The 21412-nt window shown below is 35.4% G+C and overlaps 1 protein-coding gene across 1 annotated transcript in view; it reads right to left on the bottom strand.

Annotated features, from left to right (window-relative positions):
- Positions 1-1250: 1250 nt before the first annotated feature.
- The window catches only part of LOC148673473 (solute carrier organic anion transporter family member 3A1-like), a 92088-nt gene continuing 71926 nt past the window's right edge, over positions 1251-21412 (bottom strand). Inside the window, exons 8-11 of the mRNA XM_088629968.1 lie at positions 16290-16428; positions 9764-9939; positions 5170-5234; positions 1251-4524 (exon numbers count right to left, since the gene is read on the bottom strand). Of these exons, the coding sequence (XP_088486094.1) occupies positions 4145-4524; positions 5170-5234; positions 9764-9939; positions 16290-16428 (760 nt within the window). The 3' untranslated portion in view covers positions 1251-4144. The remainder of the gene's footprint in view (positions 4525-5169; positions 5235-9763; positions 9940-16289; positions 16429-21412) is intronic.

A 21412-nucleotide genomic window follows, 5' to 3' on the forward strand; every position in this document is an offset into this window, starting at 1 on the left:
TCTGCGTGGATCATGTCTTTGAACTGAGTCAATTAAAGTGCACTGAATGTGTAGATTTGTTCACTTGTGACAGACCTTTATAGAGGCATGAAATTGTTAATAATGGCTAACACTGAAGTTTATTCAATGCTTCAAGTCTTGTCTAAAATCTCATCAGAAATACTTTTACATCTCCTGAACTGCTTTGGTCCAACTCATTGGTGCAATGTTAAATGTAGTCAAAGAAACAGAAAAACATGTTTGCCTCTGTGGAATATTTTGCAGGAATTTTCCAAAGTCTTGAAATAATAATGAAGTGTATACAGAATAATTAATATTAATTAATTCCACTGGGTGTAAAAAAGAAGCCTTTGGCAAACAAAATGTTGTCATCAGGATTAAGTTTTGCAATTTGCAAATCGTAGGTAGGCGAGAGTTATGATTTAAATTAATCTGAATCATTAGAAAGGTCATCTTAATAACAACAACAGTAATAATTTCTGCCTGGAGTTTCTCTGTTCTCCACGTGTTAATGTTGGTTTCCTCCGGGTGCTCTGGTTTCCTCCCACAATCCAAAAATATACCGGTACGTTAATTGGCATTTGGGAAAATTGGCACTAATGTGAGTGTGTATTTCTGTGTCTTTGTTTGCCTGCAATGGACTGGCGTCCTGTCCAGGGTGTATCCTGCCTTATGTCCATTGCTTGCTGGGGTAGACACCTACTCCCCCCATGACCTTGAATTGGAAGCAGTGGATGGATGGATAATTATAATCTGGATTTTCTCCAGCACCTTTGATACAGTAGTACATCATCTTATGTTTTGAGTCTGTTACATTGTTTTCAAAACACTGAGACAAACAATATCCCTACACCACAAATTCAAAGAAACTACTTTTATTCTTTGATACTTGGGTACATATTTTGTTAGAAATATGATATAACGTTATTAATATGTGTATTGAACTACATATTCACCTTCATAAATGGGAGCTGACAAAATCTCTTTCTCCACCAAACAGTTTTCTTGCAAAGTCCTGATAGAGTGGGATTCTACAGGACTTTCTACCTTCATACTGTGTTATCAAAAGTGTGGCGTAAGGTTACTCACCCAGAAAAAGAGATCTCCATCAGGACAAACCATTATTCTGTTTTCACTGAACACATGCCTTCAGGCTTTCTCCACTTTGTTCCAAATTAAAATGGAAACAACTTTCACGTTTACATGATTAATATCCATTGATTTGCACACAGAAGCACACGACAAAACCAAAGGTTTTGCTGCATCTTCAAAACAGCAAACTGTCATGTTTAATTCATTACAATGCTACATTTCACATTGACAATACAAACTATAGCAGAGCTACAGTCTTTTATCCACTGATCTTAAAACACGCAGATGCAAAATATAAAATCGACCACAGGAATATAACAGAATTAAACTGTAAACAGATGGTAATGCCTTCCTGTAGGCATTCACATTATACAATATATTCTCCAATACAATGAAGTAAAATAATGCACTGTATTTCCACAGGCAATGGAAGTAAAGTTATTGTACTTGTAAACATATCTTTAGTAATTGTAAAAATGAGAATAAATTCATTATCCTCAATATTGCTAAAAATGTCTTATTTCAAAACATTTTCATGTGTTTCATGACTTTCAAAACAATTTATCATTCCACATACTGTACACAATATCAAAAGTCACCAGCTTTGTTTACCATGTAATTAAAAGTGCCTGTTGTTAAACTATTGCAGTGCATGGATTTCCACTCAGCCAAGCTTTGCGATAAATAAAGCAAACCTTAAAATATCTAGAAATGACATTAGAATATGTCAGCAGGGGCTGTGTTGAGCTAAATATCATGGTGAGTCACGCATCTCAAAAGAAGTGCTCCCTGACAGATGTTTTTACAGCAGCATGTGTCTAATTTCCGATTAGTCGTAGGTGGTAAGTGGTCATGATAGGACATTTAGCCATTGTTGTTGTACTCTGCATGATTCTATTAGGCGTTATTTGCCAGACTAAGAAGTACATTCACATCCTAGTTCTACAATGGTTTATACCTCTTATAAAGAGTTTGGTGTGCTTTGAACATCTTAAAATGCACTCAATGTACAGTATAACACCTGTATGTTACAGCCATTCTGTTACTGTAGCTCACAATTTGTACAAAATTAAGCTTTTCTTGCACATGGCTTGTCAACAGCATTTAATAATCAACAGAGTAGAAAGTTATCTGACAACTGCAAACCAGTCTCACCAGAACAAAGAATCTATACCAACAAGCAATTGTAATCAATTGATATTGGAATTCCACTCTGGAGACAGATTTACAGTATATAGCTGATTTATGTGTTTAATAATCAATGTATTAATTCCCTGTAAAGGAATATAGGAATGTACACAGTATATAATCAGCTCCTTAACATTAGTTTCTATTTTTTTTTCTTTTATAGAAAAGTGTAATGATCAACCTTCCATTTCCAGTGTGCAATCAAGGACACTGTTGAAACTAAAAAGCTGTTGCATACATGGAATACACAGCACCTTTTGTTTCTTTTTGGGTTTTGCTAATGTTTATGTATACTATTAATATACAGTACTATTACTTACATACTTGTAGTGACAATAACATGGAAATGCAAACAGAAAAACAAATAAAATTAAAGTTTTACAGTACTTCAAGATTACAATATGATTGGCATGTATTTAATGTTTTGATGGCATTTACTTGATTGTAAAGAAACATTTCCTCTCTTTCTTCTTATGAAAAAATAAGCTGATACAAATAACTACACCACTGAGTAACGGATTTGTCAAATAATCATGATGGGTTTTAAGTAGGAAATGTGAAACACTTCAACATGCAAGCATACAGTTAGTGTTGCTTATGGGATCTCTACGCATTTAGACATTCCTGACAGTGCTGACACATAGATTTAGTCAGCCTCTGAATGGTGCTGTAAGATGTCACACAATTCTGTCAGCCTGTAGTTGTCTGCTTTTGATGGTGTTGCAACTTGGTCCCACAAGTGTTGTACTGGACTCAGATCAGGAGCAAGATTCACCCACTACAGGATTCCAAAAATTCTTCTCTGATGTACTGCCAATATAATCACACAATAGTGGCCTTGCATTTTTCAACTGGAATATCAATTCTTATGAGCCGGCTTGCAGAAATGGTTTGATTCAAGACCTTTGTCAATATATCACTGAGCAGTAAGGTTGCACCCCACCTACACCAAAGGTGTACTCAGTGAATAAAACATTTCAGAATTCTCTTTGCTTCCACCTCAGATTTTATGTGGCCCATAGAAGAAATTTAATTCCTCAATTGCTCCTGTAACTGTAATTATAATGTTTCTCCTGAATGTCCTCCAATAATTTTAGTGCAGGTTAAATTAAAAATCATATGTACATGACAATCTGCAGCCACTCTGATAATGTGTGTGTGTTACTGGAATGTCTCGTGCTGTAGTCATTGAAATTTGAAAACAATTAAGCAGATGGATCAGACAGGCTTGTGTGGTGACCTACTGCTTTCCATGATGTAGCCTGTCCCTCACAAAGCTGATTTCATTGATTCTGTCTACTGACTGTTGGGACAGGACTTCTTATTTTCTAGACAGCTACTGACAGAAACCTACATCATTCTGACAGGAATCAGGCTAAATTCTATGCTAAAGTAGGAGATGATAGTACTGTTTATTTTACTGCTCTTATGTTAAATAGAATACTGTTTTTAATAATGTCTGTTCATGCAGATTGTAATCAACTCATTACAGCACGTTTGGCTTTAATGAGCACTTACAGTTACTTACAGTTTTCTGAAATCACATGGCTTGAAATAATTATTTCTTGAGAAAAATCGCAAAACCTATCTGCCAATGAACTATTGGTGGAAAACTGTTGCATCTTCATTGTGCAACAGTATACATTGATATACACATTATCAATGATATGCCTTTTAGTCCCACACAGATTCTTTTAGTGTGAGGAATATGTTATCATGAGTATCAAAAGAAATTCTCTAAGAAAGTCTTTGGACTAAATTCCAGTCACAGATGGAATTTACCGAACTCAGAGAATCCCTTCAGTGTTCATTTTTTACTACGTTATTGTCCAAATTTGGTATAGTTCAATGTTCTATCTCAGTTTCAAAGGACAGACTCTATGTTCTCACACATTTCATTGTCTCCTAGGTGGTAAATAAATGTAGTCCTTGCGGCAGCTGATTTTGTAGCTCCTACTGTGTCCAATGCCAAGGTAGACGCAAACAATTCTGTGGGAGTCAGTTTTTCAGTGCTGTCCTCGTCTCCCTGAAGATATTTCTTGGGGTTGCTTTTAATGCATTGACCAGCCATTGTCATCAGAATGAAAGCTGCAGTCTTCAGTCCCACACAGATGCTGAAGTAGAGATATCTGTATGTTTCGTTGTTGTACACAGAGCAAGTTCTACGCTTCCCACAGGATTCTGACCACACAAGGCAGGTGGAGTCAATTGCTGCACCAAACACTAGAGGCATTGGGATAAAGGCTGTGGGAAAATAAAGATGAGATTAAGAAATGTGAGAAAGGCAATCTATTCTTAACCACACCACTGACTAAACTACTGGTAATCTTCACATTTATTGAGAAAAGAAAATGAATTTAATGTACTAGAATAAACATGAAATGTGTTACTAGTATATGTTTCACTATACTGTATATTCTTATAATGAACAATGTTCACTATCTTTTTTTATACAGAATCTATTTATGTAATTAACAAGCTTATATAAGGTTTCTAACTAAGTGATGCCTGACTGTAAAAGCTACAGCATGTGTGAGTGGGGAACTGAGCCAGCATGCATTGGCTGCAAAGGAACAAGCAAAGCTTAATTCTACGCTGAGAAATAGAAAGGAGACACTGTTGAGCCTTCTTCAGGAGTGGCTAAAGAAGTCTCTACATCTGAAACTTTGTGTTTACTCTTTTTTGTTCAGCATGGATTAACCTTTACTTGTTCCATCACAAAAAAAACGATTAAAAGATGGACTATTGAAAAGTCCCTTCGTATTAATTAAGGTTTATATGTATATGTTTAATTAAAAAGTGAATTATATTTGTTGTCAAAACATACATAACCAACAACATTGAGTTACAAAATTGTGAAATCGTTCAAAGACTACAAAGAAATCTCACCAAGAACCCTGAGCAACAGAAACTGGATTCCAAGTGCGTATGACTTCAAATGGGGATGCACGGCCCTGAAAGAACAAATAGAGGTATTTCTGAGAAGGGTACTGAATCTCTAGTGAACTGTGTTAAGAATGAAATGATAAGGCAAAAGATAACTTCAAACCTAAGCTCATGAAACACCACTGCTGTATGTGCCAAAGGAGAGAAATTGGAATTTAAACTGGTAGTAATCCCTCCATCCTTCTCCAGAAAGTCACTTATGTTGATGAGGGCTAGGGTGCTACAAGGAGAAGATGATATAATTGCTTCTTTCAAGTAATAGCTGGATGAGTTCCTTGGATTACATAAAATCCAAACAAGTTGAATAATCTGTTTTTGGAAACTTTCTCAGCCATGTTAGATTTACTGAGCTTGTTATATCAGATTATTTATTATCAGATCTTTGTGAAGGTCACTGCAGACGTACTGTATTTCAACATGGCTATTAGAGTCTTAAGCTGTATTAGGAAAAGTTACTTTAAGAAAGTAATCACTTTTAATAAGGGATTACCTTTTAAAAATTAACAAGAAGCTGGGGGAAAATAACTTTAGAAGTGTATCAGTAAAAACGATCTATGAAATAGGTTAATACTACACAATTACATGACTTTTTTCACATCTTTTATACATCTAAAAAACAATTTCCCCCGAATTCTTCTTCATTTTAAAAACACATGTAACTTGTGTTTAAAGATGACTGCCCTCAATACTTCTTCAGTGAAATTGACCAAACAAATAAATCAGAAAATAATATGTAAACAACTAGATAATTATCAACATAAATATACTCTAAGAATGAAGGATAGTTATGAAATTTCTGCAATGAATTCATTTAAAGATAAAGGTTTGGACTAGGCCACCCCAGTTCTTGAGTGTCTGTCTCCTGCAGGTTTTAATGGCACTTTCAAATTAGCACCTGATTAAGACCCAGAACACTCAGCCGAATGTGCTTTTTATCCACGTAATTACTTCAATTAACTTATTAAGGTCTGAGATTGAAAACCAGAATCAAATGCAGCAGACTAGGACTGGGTTTGCCTACCCCAGCTAAAGCACAATTCAAGACTTACATAACATTATCTGCATGAAGTAGACTTCTGTTTGTACCTAGTGGACAGTATCTATTATGCAATGGGTATGTAATGTCTGGTTCAGTGGGTCTACACTTTAATTAACTAGTTCTTCAGTCCAGTCCAGTATAAATGCCTTTGTTGACAGACTACCCATTGAAAGTATCAAATGGGCTACATGGACCAAATGACTTCTTCTTGTTTGTAACTTTTATATTCTTAAGTACTTAATACTTTAAATCAATCAACTTTTACTATCAGCATTAACTGAAAGTTAAGTCAGTTAATTTTGAGTTAAGAAGGAGGTATATTATTTTATGAAACCTAATAAGTATTTTATACAATACTGAAGACTAAAAAAATGACATCCAGATGAAAGATGTTGATATATACTGTATATAAAAACTTTGAAAATGTCTTTACAAAAAATATGATTGTTCCGTCTATTACAAGACAGGAATGTTTACAACTGCTGACCCACCCATCTGATAATCAACAGGACGTTTTCTAAGAAAATTATTTCTACATCACTGATAAGCCACTTTTGTATTTTAAATACAATTGAACAAGTCCATCCTGTTTTAAAATATGTTGTAAGGTAGAAAAGTAGGATGCCATTTTGTTTATGCACAAAAGAAATAAGCTGTGCTTTCTGCATGGCCATGTTTTGAGGGAAAGGGGAGCATTTTCACACTATATCTCAGAAGTTCCCATTTCTGTCATTGAAATCACATTGTTAGGGTTAGGTTTATGGAACTATAAAAATATTAGGTGTTGTTCCCTAATGTGTGAGAATGAGACTGTATGCTCCTGAACCAGACTTAGACTCTGAAAGTTGTTTTTACAATAGATAAACACCCTCTGAAATTCTCCCATTTGCCAACAGCTTGTTTTTTGTTTTGTGCACATTTTTAGACACATTGTTTATTCTTAGGGATTAATTTTATTAAGTACCTTTATCCCTGTGTACCCTTCATGCTTAATTCAGTTATACTGTATAACACTTTTCCAAAGATATCAATGATTATGTATGGTTTGGAAAATATCTGGTGTAATCATATGTGAATGTAAATTGATCACTTCATAATATGGATGTGCAAAGATGAATAATTACATATCCACTCTGTTCTGCTTTCCAAATTCTAGAACCTCATTTTTATATTTACCATAAATGAATTAATGGTTGGCATGCTTGCACTACAAAGATGCACAATGTTCATTTTGTACACCTTGAATTGGGTGTGTTACAGTACATTGGTATCACATAATGATACAGCATATTACATGATTAAATTTACATTTATGTTACTCTTATATAATTGAAACAATAAAATTGTAATTTTCATTTCCATCTGGACATTTTTATATTTTAAATATATACTGATGGGAAAAAGAAATGCAACACCTCCTCCTCCACATTCTGGCCCTCCCGTCTGCGTGCAACAGGCTGAAGAGTGACTCATCCGTGAAGAGGACCTGATGCCACTGCGTCCATCGCTCCCTCTGTCTGGCCCAAGCCAGTCAGGTGTGAGCAGAGGGCCTCTGACAGATTGCCTTGCTCTAAGTTCAGCAGCATGGAGCCTCACTGTCCTGTCAATGATGCGGGCATTGTGTCTGCCGGAAGTTTCAGCAGCAGTACAAGTGGCAGATCTGAAACGATCTCTCAGATGGACCATTCTTATGGGTCGGTTCTGCTCTGGTGTGGTCACTCGAGGGCGACTGGATCTTGGATGGTCATCTGTCCTGCCAGTTTGCTGAAACCTTCTCTGCAGTCAGGACACAGTGGAGCGGCTTACTCCATAGTGTCTGGCAACGTTGGCACATGACATGCCTGTCTGCAGCATGCCAATGGCCCTCTCCCTTGCTTCTGGTGACATTCAAGGAATTATGGAATGCACAGAAAACTGACTAAGTGTGGCCTTTTTCTTGCAGTGACCTAAGCTTTGAATTAAAGCCTTGTTAAAGGTGACCTGATCAGGCATTGTACCACCTGGACCTCGTTGGGTAAAAGTGCACCTAACGAGCTTTCATGTGATTGGCAAGTTTCAGTGCTTCACTGCGCAAGCTGTATAGCTGGTCCCAGGGCTTAAAACAAATTGACAACTTTTATGAAAGTACATAAACTATAACTACAGTATTTGTATTCCAGAAAATGTTGCGTTTCTTTTTTCCATCAGTATAGAGGGTTTTTAAGGGATAATTGCATTTTATGAATAGTCATGTACATTAAGAAGATTATGAAGGAGACTTTCTAAAAGGTGATAATTTGAATTTAATACTACCTGGCAAATGGAAATCAATCAGTGTGATTATTCCCAGTGTCTAAAACTGTATTTACCAAACTAAATTGAAAAAAAAAACAATCTTTATCCAGATATTGTATGGTAATTACATTGATGTGTACTCAGAGCTGATGAAGGTTGGAACAAGGATTTGTACACTATGTGTTAAGGGAAGGAAAAACAAAAGTGACATTTCTGTGGTAATGTAGTTCTGTAGTCCCTCATTAAAGTATGTTTACACTAGTTAATCAAAGTAATGAAAAATAAAATACTTCTATATTCATAACTGTGATACTTTGATACACTTCAAAATTAGAGAAACAACTTACAAGAAGATGAGAATAGGTCCACACATACAGTATATCACAACTCACTGATACCAAAGACATAAAACCACATACAAGAAAAAGCACTTGACTGCATCCTCTTAGTTTTTTTGTTAAGTAAGACAAATATCTAACAGGTCATTATGAGGTAGTCGTCAATAATACATTGAAAATTAGGTGGTGGTGGCAGTACTCTATGCTGAACAACCTGCTCCCACCTTGTACAATATAATAGACAGCACTTGTCTTTTAGTGGAACATCCACTGCCATCAGTTAGTAAACAAGCTCCTAAAGATCTTTTCCAAACTGCTGTCTTCAAACATGAGCTGCAATAATATTAGCACTTCCCATGGGCCTGAAAAAATTGCACTATGCAATCCTACACTGAGTTCACGTTTTTAGGACTGAAGGCCCCGAAATCTGTAGAACACGGTTCTGCAAATTTTCATCTTTGTCGGCGTATATGACATAAACTGTACATGTCTTAAAGATGCTGCAGCTCTGGAGTCAGTCCACAGAAGAGCAGCTATTTCTGTGTTTAACACTCACAGGATAAAAGAACTGAATCTTTTACGTGATGAACAGAGTAGACAGAGAAGGGACAGTTCAAGTAATTAAAATCTTTAAGGGCACGTCAATCAACTGGATTCTATAGAGAATTGCATTTAAAACAAAGAATGGGAGGAGTGTTTATACAGAGAGGGCAGTGGGTGTCTGAAACATGTGGTGGTTGGACGAGATCCTCTAAACTCTTAACTACTAACAGCCAGATGAGCTACAGTAGATGAGCTGAATGGCCTCCTCTAGTTTGTGACTTTGCTTAAGTCATTAACTGTCCATAACTAGGGATTAGTGGATGAGTGGATAAAGGGATCTTACCTAATGAGAATAACTACTGTTGGAGTGTGTCCCATGGCTCCAATGAAGCATCCAGCACAAAATACAGTAAAAAACACATGAAAAGTACTTTGGCAGCCAGAGCTTGGACATTGTCCTGGAATGGCAGTAGAATGTAAAGCAACTCCAGAATTTATACAGGCACAGGATGTGAGGTTCTGAAAGAGATAATCCACAGACACAGTCACAGATGGGCTAGGCATTTACACATTTTATTTGTTCCTCATGCATTTTGCATTTAAATATTTAGCTTAAAATGTCTCAGTCATTTTCATTTCTCAGCTAAAGCTCAAACAAGATAATGATAATTTGTATCTCATAAACTATTTTGAAAGCAGTTAATTTTACTGCCCGTATCTTGAAAGAAAGACACCAGGCTAGATTGTAATGTTCCTCACAACAGTTGTATCAGGCAGTGCAATCAGAACCAAAATTTCCACAAAGCAACATTCTAACACAGAGCCATCATTCCTGGTCCTAGAGAGACACACGGTGTTCTAGTTTTCAACCCTACATTTACTTTGACATAATTTAGTTTGATTATCATAAACCTATTTGGTTTGAGTTACCACTGTAGTCTCTAGTCGCTGTGGAATTTGAGATGGAAGCAATAAAAATGTTCTGAAATGCAGATATTTCATTAAACTGTGGAAATTCACTTAATGGGAATTATGCCATTTTAACACAGACCAGTTAATACTTTCACCATTTCAGTCTTGAAAAGAGGAGACTATATAGAGACCTGGTACAAATTAATTAATTAAAAATTAATTACATAAATTGCTGTAAAACAATGATATGAGGACACAAAAGGAAATTAAGAAAAGAGGTGCTTCAGTCCAAAAGGCACCAGGTATGTTGTTAAAGCATTTTTCTTGGGATCGTTTAAGAAAAGATTGGTTTAGATCTTTGGATGAATAAGCTACAGGCAGCCTAGCAAGCAACATGAGTCAAATGTTTTTGTGTTTCATCTTTTTGGGACCTTTCTTTTGCTCTTTCATTCAATTTTACATTACTTAGATATCAGTAAAGTCTGCAGCTTTTCTAGACCTCTTTAAATCAGCAGCAACTGAGGTTCTGGGATACGTCGGTAAATGAAATAAGTCAATGCCAATCTGATTCAGACCACTGAGTGCTGGGTTTGAATGAAATTAAGACTGGAGCTAGTCCTGCCTGACATAGACCACTGACAGATTTAGTCCTTGAGGTCCTGAGAAACCTCTGGTTTTCATTCTACTCTTGATCTTAATTACTTAATTGCAGGAATTACTTTGGATACATCAAATCATCCAACCATTTTCAAACTGCTTTATCCAATACAGTGTCTCATGGGAACCAGAACGTATCCCAGCAAGCACTGGGCGCAAGGCAGAATACACTCCATTTATCCCTAACCCTAACCCTAACCCTAAAACCCTAACGCCAGTCCATCACTAGATACAAACACGTACACACACTCGCACAAGGACCAGTTTTTATGGTGGGAGGAAACTGAAACACCCATTGGGAACCCATCCAAACACAGAGAGATAAGTCGAATCACTAGAATTGAAAAAGAGAACTCAAGCCGACAACCACAACCATTTCTTGAACTAACGATTACCTGTTACTTCTTTGGTTCTTTTAGAATTTTCTGTCAGAATGTAAAAAATGGAAAATAATTTGGTTGATGAAAAAAATATAAAAAATGTCTCTCAACAAATACATATTACCTTTAGTCCAACATATAATATATGATGTGTTGTAATAGATTTGCCACTTCATTTCAAGTACTTTGCTCAGAAAAAGACATTCAGTAAGCAATGGCATAAGTGTGTAATACTATCATAGTATCAAATGCCATGGCAACAACTATTCATACACAAAAGAACTCAGGATGCATGTTCTTTTTCAGCATTATTGTTTCATTTACGTTTTTAATTAAAAGTAAATCCAAGGTCAATGGTTACCTTAAAATTCATGATTAAGAGAACTCCATCTCTGCTTCTCATTTTTAACAATGTGATAATTACATTGTGCTTAAAAGCTAACCTCTGGGTCAGATTGCATTTATCTGTACTTAAAAGCCAGAGGACAGTGGAAATTGAAGAGGTATTTTTAAAAAAAACATATTTGTATCCATTTACATACTGTAATCTGACCTGAATTACAGTAATTACGTTCAAAATTAATAAAACAAAGATTCCAAGGAGAAGGTCTTATATTAAAGGGAAAAGTGAAATTGACATTTTTAATTCAATTATATTATTAGTTTTAGAAATAAGTTCCTCTACAGGATCTAATGACGGGCGCCTACATATAATCCGGAGTACATGTGCCGTGGAAGGTTTAAAAGGTGTGTGTGTGGGGTGAATTTGTTCAAACTCAATAAAAACATGACTCTGTGAATGAGATTATTATGTGACATCATGAAGGTTCTTCTAGCAAATGCATTGCTTGGCTGATTATATCGGTGCTGGTGGTAGAGGAAGTAACTGTAGTTCTAACTAATATGGATTAATTGGGAAGTAAAAGATACAATGAAAACACCTGCGGGCCTAGAAAGGGCTGTGACCACCTTTCACACATGAGCTTAAAGTTTAGAAAGAAATGTTTATACTGTATGTGTTCTTGGTAGTGGAGAGTGCTTTATCATATTGGAAAACGAACTATCTGCATCTGGAAGGTTATATTAACAATTTAAGGAGGCTTGGTCAGAAAATATTGTCAACAGAGCTTTGTGCAGTGAACCTACCCTGTACAACAACTCCCCGCAACCCATTGTGTGAGAAAGCACCTACTGTTCTCAGTTTTAAAGACACTTCACTTTTTCGCTTCCATTTGAGTTCTCAGTCTGTATTTCATTGTTGATTCTGAAAAAGTCCATTGGGTTGACTTTCTCAATACCCAGGAGAAGTTTGAAATTCCCTGTGGGTGCAATAGCAAAACTGCCTCATACCACCAATGGGTTGACTGCTCCAGGGTGAGTATTTGTCTCCTTTTTTTTGTCAGTGGTGTTTGTCTGAGTGAGAGATGCAGGGACAGCTTGTACATATCCAGTAGGTATACCAGATGGTTAAATGAGATGCTTGATTTGAGGAAAAAAGATTTTAAAAATCTATTAAGAAATTTAAAAGATTTAACAAATACAAGTAAAATAAGAAAGATATAATTATATAAATTCACCTGTGTGTAAGGAACTAATATGAATTACAATTTATTTATCGCTATTTCTGATGTGTCAAATACTTTTACAATACTGTAAAATATTAATTTCAGTCTCACCGTGTTCTTTGTATGCTCCGAAAAGGTACACCACTATTGCTATTCACACTGCTACCTGTGTTATTGTTAGCGAGTTACTATCTTTAAGATTTCTAAATCCAGAATGTGAGTATCTTTAAGCATTATTAAACTTTATCTATATTGGGTTGTATTATAATGAACTTATCTTTCTTATAACTGGCCTCTGTATAAGAAATAAAGGTTTCAAGATGCTTTTGTCATTTACTTGGCGGGATAATTTTGTGTCTATTTTAATTGATCATATTATTATTACTTAAGAAATCATACTGGTTAATCTGAATTGAAGGATAAACATTTAAGACACACAGAAAGACATCATAAGAGAAAAGTCAGAGAGTAGAATGGCATTATGAATGGCATTAAATCTGGTCTTGGATTTGGTCATGCATTTTAGTCACAAAAGTTTTAGAATAGATTTATACCCTACAGAGAAATATTATTATAACATAACATTAAAAATGTTAATTGCATTTTTATTACAAATCCAAAATCATCACAAACTAGTTTTCTTAAACTGCTTACGTCATGAAAATCCAAATATAGAAAGGAAGCTCTTAGATTCCTTTTTAGTGTGTTTTCACAGATCACATAATAAAAGAAACACATTCTTTGCTCTTAAAACATGATTTTTCTTGCCTTATATTGTAAGCTACTGGAGGTCTCAGTAAAGGGGATTGGACCCTATGCAGTGCTTGATACAAGGTGTAAGAGAGAAAGAGATCTTAAGCGGATAAACAGAAGCCGCGTTTACTTAGCCAAGTCACGTAGCCAATCTTTGTGGTCAAGAGGAAGCATGGGTCTTTCTCAAGACGTTTGTCAGGAGAAGAAGGTTAGCAAATGGAGCTCTGTGAGAATTAACTTAATACTGAGCGAGGAGGAGGAGCAGGTGAGGAGCCCTTAAGTAGTGTGTTGCCTGGAGGTGTGGTGCAGGACGAGGGACGTGGTTGGGTAATTAGGATGTGTGATGGCGTTTGTGGGAAGTAGCAGGGGCTTGTGTCTGATTAGTGAAGGCCGTGCCACATATTTTGCAGACTTAGTCATTGGTTTATTTAAATCCAGGTTTCCAGCCATTCCATGTTCTACTAACATTGTGGCAAGTCCAACAAGTCTCTCTTGCACCATTGTTTGAACGCAGATCTGTCTTTATTAGCTGATCTGGGAAACAGCGGCTGGAGAGATGGTTCACTTAGCACCAGCAGCTGGCAGCTATTCTAGGGCTGCCCCTTGGGGGAGATGTTTTCAACAAGATGCTTTGGGGTGTGAGGATCATGATCAAGACAACCCCAGATGGAGGTTATACTGGTTATTCCATTTGCTTTACTTTGATACTGGGTTGACTATGGTAAGAAATTGTAATTCCCATAATTCTTTTGCAGCTTAACAAACCTTTACTCAGCACTGTATATTTAGACTGTCAGAAAGCTTTTGATAAATTTCCTCAAATCCTTAATACATGTTCATTTAAAATTGCAGGTAGTAGAAGCCAAATATGTGTATTTGGATTGAGAATTAAAAAAACAAACAAGTGTACATACATGGGATGATTGTTCGAATTGAGGCAAAGTAATCAGAAAAGTATACTAATAGTACTCTTTATAATTTAACTTAGTGATCTAGATTCTGTTGAAGCTTGCAGATGATACCAAAATAGGAAAAAAAGCAAACTCTATAGAAGCTAAAGGACAAATTCAAAACATTTGTGTTTGTTACTCTGACTGAAAATTACAAATAAGTTAAATATATTTTATTTCTGGATGTTTTCATACAGTAGATACATTTACTAATATTAAATATTAATATAAAAAGGTACTTGTGACTTCAATGACTATAGGTCACTATAGTAAAATGTGAAATTACTGAGTTTAATTTGGTCTTCTACATTATTCCATCAATACTTTTCTATAATGTGTCAAACTCTTGAGATTTTCTCAGTTGAAAAGCTGGAGAAATGTATGTAGGTGTGCTAGTTCAATGGCCAGGACTACTTTGCCCTTTCCTCTATGATTAGTTTTAAATATTGCACTAATTTAATCTCTGAGATTCTAGAGCAATGGTAATTGGCCCAGATGAAGTCAGTGAGTCAAGATGTAAGCATGCAAGTGCTTTCCAAATAGGCTTTTCTATCTATAAAAATAGCTATGATGGTTAGAAATGGGCTAATAGATCAGTTTATCCAAATACAGGAATAACGACACTCAAGAATTAGGCTTATTAAAAGACTTATTGAGTGTTTTAAGTTACAATAATTTATCTTAACCTGCTTGGTCCTGGCTATAGGACGAGCACCCCATGCAGAGTGAGCGGAGATGGGGTGGGGATGGGATACCAAAGACATTAGAGAGGGAGAGAAGGGAATAATATATTGGATTTATAATATTTATATGGGGAATTGACATCATGACATCATGATTGATTACAAATTACAGGCAGCTGAGGCTGATTGAAAGTGGCTGTTGTCATCCCTCCCGAACTTTCATTATAAACTCCATTAGTCATTCAGTTGCATCTACACTTCCTGCTCTGTATTATTTTTACAGGGTAATTTTCAAAGCTGTTTTCCCCCAGTTGAAAATTTAGCAAAAGATAATTAAGTACGGAAATTGCTTTGAAGGCTTCCAGTTCATATTAATGGCACAAACTGAAGAATTTAATGTTTCACAGAGTACATAAATACTATTGCGTTTTCAGCTGTTAATACATTCATTTCATTTTTAAGACAGTGATTTGCATATTTAATAAGCAATCAAATATTATGTTGAATGATATTATCAAAGGAAGCTTTCCTTCCAAACACACATAGAAAACAGAGTCATCACAATTCATTTCTGTAATTAGAAATGTACTTTTATCACATATAAATTTGTTTCACTACTTCAGATGATCAAAATGATGATTGACAGTAAAATGTTCTTTTTCTTATTTAGAAATATCCCCAGTAAGTAAGATTAAACTGTACTGTATGTGAGTAACTTTCTAAATTTGTGTGGTAGCCCAAGTACCATTTAGTCTTCCAACTGTCAGCATAGTATCATTGGACATGTCAAACTATGAAATGAAAACAGTGTTTCTAATGAAATAAGTTTTCAATTCAGAAATCAAAGTTTGTATTTCAATGGGAAGCAACTATTCATATACAGTATACATTTTCATACAAAACATGCATTAGCCAAGTGAATGTCACAGGCAGTTTACATTTGAAATGTATTACAAACACATGTCTTACTGCATCAATGCATCCTGCAAAACATGGAGAGAGATATGTAGTGCCATCAGAGCCACAGATAGGATTTAACGTCTCAAAATTGCACTGGCAGCCTTCATTGCATCTTGCTGTGAGATTCCTTGGAAGTTTCCATTCACTACTGAAAGAAAATAAAATTATTAAATCATTCCCTAAAGAAATTCCATTGCAATTCCAGAATTTGTAGTTATCACACACCTTGAGATTTCCATTTAAAAACGTATCACAAAAGCAAACATGAGACAATTTAAAGAACATGGTGGGAGATCTGAACAGTAATTTATCCCTTCACTGAAAAAATGTAAAGCACTCCTTTTTTGTGTTTATCACAGTATTGACAGCGGAGCTATCGCTTTCTGGCCTGATCTCGTGTGATCTCAGAAATTAAATGATGCTGGGTCTGTACAGTACAGAGATGGGAGATTTAAGGAAAATAAAGTTGCAGCTTGGGTGTTGTATATTGGATGGTTTTGAAAAACCAGGATGTGCAACACTTCTCTCTGGATCAGAATTTCCAATACAACACCCCATTTACTTTGACTAGGACATTGTGCTGTAGGAGGTGCCATCCTTCAAACGAGAAATTAAACAGAGGTCCTGAATGTTTGGGCATTAAAAGTCCTACAGCACTATTAATAACTGTAGTCTGTTGTCCTGTGAGTGAAATTCCACTTATACTGAACATTGCTCAATTTGGCCTCCCCTAATTCCCCCCTTAATTGCATTGGTGAAGTAATTTCTCACCTTTGTACCTGAGCTCCTGAGTATTGGTGCTGCTGCCACATGAATTCTGCCATGCACCATCCATGTTGGTGCTGCAGTTCAGTGGTGGATGAAGTGGGTTCCCACTTATACAGTATGTAAAATGCTTTGTGATGAAGAGTGGTATATACTTTAGATGCAATCAAACCATAACAAGTAGGTACTAATGTGCTTCACCCATTTAGAATTTGCTTTCACTAAGCCTTAATAAGCTGCAAATGACAAAACTGCATGTCATTGGATATAATTAATTTAAAATCATAATACACATTTAGCCATTGAAAACAACCAAATGATCTTTAAAATTATCTGTACTTGCCATTCCAAGGCTAAATCTCAATGGAATATTATGGACAGATATATACTGCAAAGGCATTGTGTTAATTCATAGGTACTGAAGAAATCATTTACATAAGAACTACTGTGAATGTATAATGTATACCTTCTTCTAGAAAATCTTTCTGAATAGTGTATGAGTCACTGAATCTGTCAGTGGAGTGGAAAATTGGACAACACAAAGCTCTGCCATATGCTTTAAAGGTCAGATAGTTAAGATGCCCTTCTCACTTTAATCTGTAAAAAAAATAATGCTGTTTCTCCACATCTTATCTTACTTCTGACACTATACATAACCATTTCCTTCTTATTTCTTTGGTTAGAGTTTTTGTAAATAATTTAAAATATCAATTTAATGTAAATTCTCAGTTTAAAATAAAATTAGTCCTGGAATCAGCCTCAGATATGAGAGTAGTTTTGTTAAAATATTTTGAGTGTATATACAGTAGGATATTTTGTAACTTAGTAGTTTACCACTTGAATAAATATGGCAGTAAGATCAACTAGGTGTATAGTCTGGGCCTTGTGTAACTCAATTCTCCTATTTTTATCAATGCAAACTTATCAATACTTTTTGTTCTATCCACATGATTTGAAATACTGAAGTTGTGTGTTTTTCATATCTGAGCTTACAGCTGTAATGCATTTCATTACATTTGTCAGAGACTTTAGTCCAAGGTTATTTTGACTTGTATCATTTGAGTTGACTTTTATCATTTGTCAGAGACTTTTATCCAAAGCTACTTACAATCACATGCAGTCAAGATACAAAGGGTCAAACAGCAGCATAACACAATGATAAAACTACAGCCACTGTAAGTGTGGCATTAATTAAGTACTAACATGTTGCACTGTTCTAAGGAGTTTCAGAGCAGCTTGATAGACAGAAGTAGTGATATACTGTAGGGGTACAGTCAGGAAGGGTTAGTAATGGGATTCTGGGCTTCCTGAATAGATGAGTTTTCAGCTTCTTACGGAAGATGTGAAGTCAGAAACTTCTCACTGTGGCAACTAGGTCATTCCTTCACAGAGAACAGTTAGGCCCAGGAAATGCAGCATATCAGCACTGGCTTGAGGTACCCAATCTCAGTCCCTTCTGGGAACCTACAGCCTCTACATGGTCTGGAGGTATACAGGTGCAGTTACCTTAAAGTTTTGAATCTGGCATGGGCTGCTATTGGGAAGCCAATGTAGAGAGATGAGGAAAGAGGAAACATTAGTGTTTTGGCAGATTAAAGACTATGTTGGCTGCAGGGCTCCGTATGAGCCAGAGTAGTCAGACGCACAGGCTAAAAGGGATCAGCACGCTCAAGTGAGTGCCTTTAATGGCTCAGACTTTATTTTTTTACATTATCTACCAGGAACTGATCTTGAAAATGAAAACCCTCTCAACGGTCATTGAAGCCCAATGGTGGTCAGATGTTTCTCAGTTGAAGTAAAGCCCACCTGAACCACATGTTAATAAATCTGACCTGTCCTTCCTACTTTTCTCTCGGAAACATCAAGATATCAACTAAACTACTCCATGGACTTCTTAAGAAAGATTTAGTAATCAATAATTTACTGTGGAATAAATAGGGAAAATATACCCTAATGAAAAATAACAGCAAGAACCATTTTTAAAGAAAACAGGAAACTGGATATTATTGATTTACAATACAAAAGGCTTTTATTTGACAGAACAAAGATTTAAAGAGTTCCTATAGTATACAGGTACACATATAAATAAATTATTAAATACCTTTATATACTTCTCAAGTTCCCCAAATGAATTAGTATGATTTGACCAATTTGAAAACAATTGTCATTTCAGTGTGGAAAAGCAAATGTCCTCAAAGGAACACTACATGTCATTAAATAATTTGAGGATCCTGGAACATAAGAGAATGCATTTAATATTACATCAGCAGGTGCATATGAGCCCTTTAAGATATTTCAAGAGTTTGGACAATCCCAATTTAGATGAATAAGAAAGACGTAAATCATTCTGATTTTTGTGTGGCTTAACCCATGTCCCTTGGGAAACTACCACATTGCTATAACGACAAGCCCTTCTGAATGCACCTCTAACTAGTATGAATGAAGGAACTGCTGCACAGACGGAGACTGCAGAGGAGGAGGGATGTGCAGCAAGAACACAAAATAGAAGTGTATACTGTAGGTGGTACTGGTATAGGTGAACAGAAATGAGTACAAATTTAGAGTTGGCCCTCCACCCTCCCCATGTTAAAAAGTCTATTAGTTAAATATCTCTTCTATAACTCCATATGATTAACAAAACTAATAATGGAATATGGAGGTTTAAACAAAGAATCTGGAGAACATCAAACCCTAATCTTCCCCACATCTAAATATCACACCTTCAAATAAATATCACACTTCTTGCTTACTCACTTGTGTGTTTCATTTTCACATCCCATCCCTCTCTTCACCACATCTTCACCCTTGCAGCAGTTCCCTGCTTTATCCTTCATTATCATCCTTAATTAAAAAGGGGAATTCCAAGAACCCCATCCTTATGGATCAGCTGTCATTCTCCTTTACCCTGCAAGAGCTTACTAATTTGAATCACGCCTTTTCTCTGTCTTAATTAGTCCAAACTACTGAAAGAGAACTTAAGGGAAATGGCATGGGAAAATATAGATGTGGCAGCAGTAGAGAAGAATGGATTGCGACAGTGTAAAAGATTTTTTGCTTGAAGCACATTATTATTATTATTATTATTATTATTATTATTATTATTATTATTATTATTATTATTATTATTATTATTGAAGTATATTTTATAGAAATAATATTTACATAATTCCCAACAAAGTGAGAGAACAATGGGATTCAAAACTGAAATTGTTTAAATTTGCTGATAAAGACAAATATCAGAGTGCAAAGTCCAGCTTGCATGATTGAGAAAGTGAGTGATACAGCTGTAAATTTGGCAATCAGTTATCCAAGTAGTACACTCAATTGCAAAAGAGAAACAAAACAGAAAAAAAATATTTTAAACTTTAACCACGTTTAACCATGTTTTGCTGATATGTGCTGCTTGTACATATCCAGAGCAGAGGCCTAAAGACACATACACATAATACATCATGAAACCTACTGTATGTACATTAAATAGTCTGGTAACAATTTTAGTGTCAATTGGAACCGTATTTTAGTTCCAATCAAGTGTTGTGCAAGTAGTGAAACCTTTTACTTTAGAGTTTTTTGCCTATAGATACATTACTTACATTCATGGTACTATATTGGCCATGTGTAATACCATAACAAATTATTTTGTAAGGTTTGTGTAACACATTTCACCTTTTCATTGGCGGTTGTTTGAATTCCTATCATCATTGTGCCTTAATGCCTTACTTTACCACAGCCCATACAAGAACACAACACCACCTTCAGGAAAATTTAGTTTACTTGCAAACATTAAATCATAGAAATTCATTGCAGTTCTAAATAAAAAATTTAGAAATGAATGAATAAGAGAGTTAAAATATACTTTGACACTTCCCAGGTGATATTAAACATTATTTGTTTATTTGTTTAAAAGTATTTGTTAAGAAAATAATTAACAAAACTACATGTCAGGTTTTAATTTGTGTTAATAGTTTAGGACTATTTTTTCCAGAGGACTATTATGAAAATAGGCACAACAGATACAATACCATGAGTCAGAATTAAGAAATTGAAATTTGGACCCATTTCATAGCTTTTGAATCAATTCAAGTTTAATGTGTGCAAAATGTGTATCAAGAGAGGTGAAGCAGCAAAAATTGATGAGAATGTTATAAGAACATGGTATGGATTCTGTTGCCAGAAAGACAGCAATGTTAAAAGAAGATGCTTACACTAAAAGATACAGTATAATTCTAAAGAAGCACAGATTGTGGTAATAATAACAGTTTTCTGAGTCTAATGTGACAGTTTGTGGAATGATTTATTTTTCCAGAAGCTCAAAAAAGTGACAGTGATAATAATAATAAACTTTATTTTATATAGCACCTTTAAAT

This window comes from Lepisosteus platostomus, chromosome 4 (genome assembly GCF_059453375.1).
Source record: "Lepisosteus platostomus isolate fLepPlt1 chromosome 4, fLepPlt1.hap1, whole genome shotgun sequence".
Lineage (NCBI taxonomy): Eukaryota > Metazoa > Chordata > Actinopteri > Semionotiformes > Lepisosteidae > Lepisosteus > Lepisosteus platostomus.